Here is a 7,700-nt window from a genome sequence, read left to right on the forward strand (position 1 = left end):
TTGATCATAGCTTTTGCGGGTCAAAGGAGATTGATGTTTTTGCAGCCGGTGCATATTCTTGTCAAGATATTTGGATGAGAAGGATTCTAAATGAAATTGGTCATGTGAAGGCAGCAGGGACAAAGCTAATGTGTGATAATGCCTCTTCTATTAAGTTGTCCAAAAATCCCATCTTACATGGTTGTTGTAATACAATAAGAATAATATTTAATTTCCTAAGAGATCTTACCAGAGAAGTAATCATTAATTTTCAGTTTTGCGGCACTCAAGATCAAGTTGCAGACTTGCTGACAAAACAAATCAAAGTGAAAGCATTCATGAAACTGTGTGAAGAGTTTGACATGTAAACTGATTCTAATTTTAATTGAATCTTGACAAGAGGAATAAGTTCAAAAGGAGGGAATGTTGAAAACTTTGAGTTTGTTAAGGACTTTTGCCTTTGATTTAGTCTGGAATATTGGATGAAGATCTATTTTTGTAACGCCCCATAATTTCCATGACCTATAATAGAGGCTCATGTGTTTTATAATGATGATTTTAGACCTAAAATAGTGTAACTAACTTCTTTGAGAAGTATTTAGGCCATAAGAAAAAAGAAAAGCCACGACATCTGGAAGACTAGCTAAATTGAACTAGAAGACGTCCCTATGTTTGGTGAAGGTTTTGGAGGGTTATATGGAGTCTAAAACTTATAAAAAGACTTTAAATAGGTAAAATGTATCATAGAGGGTCAAAACGTACAGTCACAACACCCCAAGGTCCACTGGAAGGGTCCTTGGTCGATACTACCCGATTCGTAGCCATCACACAGGGATTCCAAATTTGCCTTGCGGCGCTGGGACTACATGAGGTCCACTGCCTCAACTTGGATTTGAAAAATAAATCATGAAATTAATCCCGCGATGCGCAACCACTTCCTATATTCATAAAAGTCATTGTTTAAACATTTTTACATCCCAAAATTAAGTGAGGTGTCTTTTAGGTATTTTAATGGGTGAACATATAAGGTCGTAGGGTCTGTTTTAGGTCAACTTTAACACTCAAATCAACTCTCAAAAGTTGATATCAAAAATCACTCTCATCTCTCCAAGATTCTCTCTTCCTCCAAACCTCCATTGAAGACCAATAGAGCTCCAAGATTAAGATCAAGCCTACAAATTCCCTACCCCGTCACGACCGAAATCTAGACCCTAGAAGAAAAAAGTGTCGTTGTGATCTCAGAGGTTGCAGAGAAGCCTACATACGTCATTCTTACATCATCTAGGTTAATTTTAGCGCAAAATTTGTGATTTTTGTTTTCTTATTTCATGCTAAACATTTTAAAAGCAACATCATAGGCTTTCACAAATCAACCATCAAATATAGAGATAATCCAATGAGGGAAATGGTTCATAATTGCATTAAACATATTCTTGCCAAAACGACACCAATACAATGTAAGGAAACACTAGTGGAACATACTCTCCTAGATAAAGCCTACATCTAAGCTAGATAATAACGGTAGACATCCTTGAACGCATGATGTCCTACCAAGCCCGGATGAAAGCCCCACATCAGGATAGTTGTAACGTCAACCTTTAATCTCTAGTGTCTACCTGTGCCTGCACTTAAAAATATAGAGTTGTATAGGATTAGTACACACTAATATTATGTATGGGTTTATGCAAGCACACACCAAGGACATGCATGAGTAAGAATAGCACTATCCTAATAACATGATTTATGGAAAGTCAAGTCAGAAGACTTGACAAATTTGGATTAAGAAAGTCAGTGGACTTGCTGAATTCGGATTAGGAAAGTCATGTCATGAGAGTAACATGCATATTCATATGTATCATATTGCACACAACGCATAACGTCTTACACATAACACCTAACATATTGTATATAGAACATAACATATTGCATGTACAACATTACATCTTTCATATCACTCATTCATACGCCATGAGACTTGAGATCATAGACTTAACATCAAGACTACCCAAAAATGAGGGCTCAGCATATGGGACCTCAACTAGGGAGCCTTCCTTAGAAAAACAGAGTATGCTTCATTCATTCATACGTACTTCACTTCATACATTCATAAGATAGTGTAGGAACCAGCTATACCTAAGATATACTTTAAGACTTTTATCGGGTTCATTGTGCAATGATCAAGAATGGTGTCAGTATATAAGTCTAGGTCACCTCTTGGTTATCCAATCCTAACACCTTTGGTATCATTCATTTCGTTATGTGTATCATTTGAGACTGCTCCCATTCACACTTTATGGAACTTTGACTTTAACCGACAGATCATGTGAGCATCATGAAATCTAGCGTATCCCCCACACCGAAAATAGGTAAAATCACCGACAAAGTGACCCAAAATATTCTAGCGTACATGATTGAACCCCGCGAGATCCCTATATTGGCAGTATAGGTTCGAATACAAGGAGATATAGGAAGACCCATACCCGGCATGCCGGACACTCTCATCTCATGAGAGTTACGTGAACCTCCTCCCTTCCCGAAAGAAGGCATTGCCGCTCATAGCTAGTCTATCAATGCTCAGTATAAAGTTCCATTACATTCAATGGATACATCATGGAAGCTGACTTCTAGTATGAGGAAATCATAGCTCCATAGATAATTTCTAATCTCATCATTAGTATAAAATATGTTAATTACAATACTTTCATTAGAGTGTTCATAGATACTGGTCTCTTGATTAACTTTAAACTCTCATAGGTGAGTACGTTTTGCTAAATCTTACATAGACTCATTTAAGATTGCTCTCATCTTTTACATTAGCCTTATATCATGTTGTCACCACAATCATTAGTATTAGCAGTTTTTCTCTTCATAATTACTCGCCCCTTTTAACGTGAATGTTCATTTCATCATATGCCAATGCACATGGCCATTTAGTGTTTTCACCCTCTTAATTAACACTTCTAGGGTTTCATCATTTCATTGTTCATATCATTATTTCATTACATACATCTTAGGTTCACTTACTTCTAACGTCTGCTTGACATATGGCTCTAAGCATACAGGCCATGAGGCTTCAATCATAATTTATCTAAGTGATTTATATATTCCTAAGATTATGTGGTACAAGATTTATGCATCTTGTATGTATTCGAAGATCTAGATTCCGATATATCTAGGCAGCATTATTCAAGAACTTTAAATTCACATATGACTTATTTACCAATAAGGAAATTTTGGCAAGGGAAACCAATGTCTAATCCTTTGGACAACAATTAAGTTTTTCATTTATTTTATTTTGGTCCACACGGCTTGGGAAACCAAGATGAAACCCCAACTCCTTTATTTTCTTTTATTTTCTTTTGTTCAAATTTTCTCTTTCTTGGCCGAGGGGTTATGGGATCGAACCCCCACAGCCCCTTTTATTTTAATTTCTTTTTCCTTGACTTTTTTGAATTGACCATGAGGGTGTGGGTTTGAATCCCCACAGTCTAATTTTATTTATCTCTTTAATCTCTAAATCAGCCTAGAGGTAGTGGGTTCGATTCCCACAAGCCTCAACATTTATTTGCTTTTAGGTGTGTTTTCATGAATTTGTTTAGCCAAGAGTTTCTCACTCATTTCAGCCACGTTACACTTCATATGAACATCACGATTTACATAAACATTTGTACATAAAATACAATGAACTAACATGCCATTTCAAGTCCTAATCCGTGACCAATAGTCACGGCACTACACCCAAACACAAGTAAGTCATATATTCGAAAAAACTAAGATTGTAAAACACACTATTCCAAACACACATTCATGAACATATTCATCACGAAAATACATTACATGCCTAATTTTTACCAGCAAACATACCGAACCAATGAATCAACGGGAGCTAGTGACAGGGACATGCAACGGGGAACAATCTTAGTTTTCAGATTAGAATATACTGAACATTAAGGGTTCTCTTTGGAAATGTACCAAGCGAGTACATAAATCATACCTTTTATGACGTTCAAACCTTGATGTTACAGCCCAAACCTTCTCCAAAACTCATGTACAAAAGAAAGTTTCAACACCATACTTTTGACGGAGAGCCCTCCCTTTGCCTAACGTACTTTGCTTAGCGTTTGATTTTGTTTTTCGTTGTGAGTTCTTCATGTGTGAAGAACTTTTGTAAATTTTTTGTTCTTGTATGTTATTTCGTCAGAGAGAATGTACAAGAGAATGATAGAGACGTGAGAGAGAGATGAGAGTTTTCTTAGTCTTAGGAGTCTAGTTTAGGACATAGTCGAATAAGGTTTTATTAAATGGTAAAAATCTGATTTCCCTTTTATTTTAAATCATCCAATTAATATAAAATATAAAATATTAATTAATTATATTAATTTACCAATTTAAATAAAAAAACAACTTAAATCATTGCTTCCACCTAGGTTTGAAACAGGATGGAGCAATACTTCACTCTAAGAGTCAATTTTTGGCCCTCTCTCCCCAAAATTCCCCTCAACCTTATTAGTTAAATAATTAATTATATATTTAGGGTAATTACGATACTACCGTTAGCCTGGAAAAATTCCATTTTACCCCTAGACCCCCTAAATTTAAGATTTCCCCTTTTTTAAGTCTTGTAAAGAATTATCCGAGTAAATATTCATATTCGGGAGACCTAAATGAATGGACCCAACCTTTTATGGATGAACTAACTCCCCAAGTTAATTGTCTTGGCTGTCGTAAGGGTTTAGTGGTCTGGTTCTATGTGCATCAAGCCGTGTGAACCTGGTCTAATCATAGGCATTCTAGACACATTAAGCATTGCTTAGCATATCCATTTTTATGGTTGTCACATTATCCCCCCCTTAGGAAAATCCATCCCCGAATGACACTACTACCTATTTCGCGTAATGCGAGTCATATCATAACATAGTTACTATACACAATTAAGAAATACTAACAAAAAAAGGAGAGATAAGGAAACTTAGACTTACGAGTACGAAGTATTACCTCAAGAGCAGAAAAGATAGGGGTAGCAGGATCTCATATCGGCCTCGGCATCCCACGTAGCACCCTCAACGGATAAAGTGGGCAGACTTAGTCATCTTGTTTACAATAACCCATATGGAGTAATGTTGTCTCCTAGTCTTCAGAAGACCAACAACGAAGTCCATATTAATGCCCTCACATTTAAAAGTCCAAACCTCAAAAATATGAATAAGACCGCTAGACTTAAGATGTTTTGCCTTAACCAGTTGACAATAAGGACACTTGGCCACATAATATGCAACGTCCTTCTTCATGCAAGCCCACCAAAATATCTGATTATGATCATGATACATCTTGGTGAAACCTAGATGTATGGAGTATTTGTAACCATGGGTCTCTACAATGATCTTGGTCTGCAAATCATCCACATCTCGTACACACAGTCTGTCCTGGAACCTAAGTATGTCGTAATCTCCCAATGAAAAAGTCTCATTCATCTTAACCAACATTGAGTCCTTCAGCTCCATCAACATCGGATCAAGATGCTGACCCTCCTTGACTTCAATTACTAAAGATGATTCATAACTAGGATGAACTGAAAAACCCCAACTATTAGAGTCAACTAACCGCTCAACCAAACTAGGCAGTCAACTCCTTCTACCCATCCTTAACGTTGGTTGTACTTCCCATACTCATTCTACTCAAAGCATCAGCTACAACATTAGCTTTACCTGGATGGTAGTGAACGTTCATGACATAATCCTTCAACAACTCCAACCATCTCCGGTGACATAGATTAAACTCTCTTTGTGTGAAGACGTATTAAAGACTCTAGTGATCTGTAAACACATCCACATGCACTCCATACAATTAGTTCCTCCACAATTTCAGTTCAAACACCACATCTGCAAACTCAAGGTCATGAGTGGGATAATTATTTTCATGAAACTTGAGTTGTCTGGACGCATAAGTTATCATCTTACCACCCTATATAAGAAGACAACCCAAACCAACCCTACATTCTTCAGAATACACAGTGTAATTCTCACCACACTTTAACAAAGTAACCACCAGGGCTGAAGTGAGTCTATCCTTGAGATCCTGGACACTCTTCTCACAAGCCTCCATCAATTCAAACTTGGCCTTCTTCTTAGTCAAAATTCTCAGTGAGACAGCAACGAAAGAACACCCATCCAGGACCCTGCAATAATAGCCAACCAATCCCAAGAAGCTATTAATATTTGTGTGAGTAAGAGGTTTTTGCAGGTTCTTAAAAACTTTAGTCTTCCTAGGATCTACCTCCACACCATTGTTAGATGCAACATGACCCAGAAAGGTCACTAATATAAGCAAGAATTCACACTTGCTGAATTTGGCATACAACTCAAGTTGTTTGAGTACCTACAAGGTTAGTCACAAATGATGTTCATGCTCTTCCTTGGTATTAGAGTAGATGATATTGTCATCAATGAATATTATGACGAAAGAGTCAAGGTATTCACGGAAGACCCTGTTCATGAGATCCATAAATGAAGCAAGTGCATTTGTAAGACCAAATGACATAACTAGGAACTCATAGTGACCATAACGGGTACGAAAGGATGTCTTTCGGATATCTTCATCACTAGCCCTGAGCGATTGTACCCTAGATGAAGCTGGATCTTCGAGAAGAAACTAGACCCTTGGAGTTAATCGAACAAGTCATATATTAGGTGAAGTGGATACTTATTCTTGATATTTACTTTGTTGAAATGCCGATAATCGATACACATTCTAAGGTTTCCATCTTTCGTTTTCACAAACAACACTATATCCCTTAATTCTGGGGTAAGAATCACAATCATAGCGACACTTGAATGAACTTAACTCCCCTTGGTGGGAGAGTTCCTCTAAAGACTTGGTCTTATTTCCGATTTTAGATATACTCTTCCTTGAAAAATTCTCCTCAGCTTGCCTTGACCTATTCACTGCCGTAGTGTGCTTCCTCTTCCAGCTTCTTTTTTTTTCCCTTGATGGACATGTACCATCAGCCTGGAAATGTCCATTCTTTCATAAAGTATATCTGCCCTACACTCCTCGCGAGATCCTAAGCAATCTTAGATCCAGTATAAACAGGAGGATTCATCCTCGTGAAGTCCCTTAACCTACTAGCCATGGTACTGTTAAGTGGGTCCTTCCTAGGAAAACCTTGTTGCTCTGCCTGGGCTGTCATAGCCCGAGCTTGTGAAGTGATGGCTTGGGAAATCTCTTTCAAGGATTTGCCGACTGCTCCATATGTCAACCCAGTTCGGTTAACAGGCATCTCTATTCCTGCAGCTGGAGTTTGGGAAGGAACTTGATTTATTCCAACAACTCCTCATCCAATCTCTCCGCCTGCGTTTCTCCTCGTATTCATCTTTATGAATCTCAAGAGTTGATATTAGATAAGATTTTAACTCTTAGAAATCAGATATTAGAGAAGGCACGATAAGATTAGAAGAATGGAATTTTCCTACGCATCATGCAGTCTGTAATCCCGGATAGTGGTGCACTTCACTATCATAACTTAGAAATTACTCGATGTGGTTGATGTGAACTTATTATCTTCAGAATTCAACCTAGGGATCTGATACAAACTTTGTCACGACCAAAATCTAGAGCCTAGATGCGATCGGCGTCGTTGACCACTCAGAGGTCGTAGACAAGCCTACATACATCATTCTTACTTCATCTAGGTTAATTTTAGCATAAAATTTAGGTTTTCTATT

General features: G+C 37.5%; 1 protein-coding gene across 1 annotated transcript; it reads right to left on the minus strand.

Annotated features, from left to right (window-relative positions):
- Nucleotides 1-5,039: 5,039 nt before the first annotated feature.
- LOC138338356 (uncharacterized) lies at nucleotides 5,040-7,255 on the minus strand. The gene is made up of 4 exons (XM_069289312.1): nucleotides 7,141-7,255; nucleotides 6,978-7,039; nucleotides 5,973-6,354; nucleotides 5,040-5,548 (listed from the first exon to the last, which is right to left on the minus strand). The coding sequence occupies exons 1-4, from the start codon at nucleotides 7,253-7,255 to the stop codon at nucleotides 5,040-5,042; spliced, it is 1,068 nt and encodes a 355-aa protein (XP_069145413.1).
- Between the last annotated feature and the right edge of the window lie 445 nt (nucleotides 7,256-7,700).

The sequence above is a fragment of the Solanum lycopersicum genome, chromosome 9, assembly GCF_036512215.1.
Source record: "Solanum lycopersicum chromosome 9, SLM_r2.1".
In the NCBI taxonomy this organism is placed as follows: Eukaryota; Viridiplantae; Streptophyta; class Magnoliopsida; order Solanales; family Solanaceae; genus Solanum; species Solanum lycopersicum.

Bases quoted from the DNA above. Each gene is read 5' to 3' on its own strand.
- LOC138338356 (XM_069289312.1), bottom strand. From the start codon at position 7,255: ATGCCTGTTAACCGAACTGGGTTGACATATGGAGCAGTCGGCAAATCC. The intron at 6,355-6,977 runs GTACATGTCCAT...CTAACCTTGTAG, and splicing joins TGGACATTTCCAGGCTGATG to GTACTCAAACAACTTGAGTT. The intron at 5,549-5,972 runs GTAGGGTTGGTT...GGGGTTTTTCAG, and splicing joins CACTGTGTATTCTGAAGAAT to TTCATCCTAGTTATGAATCA.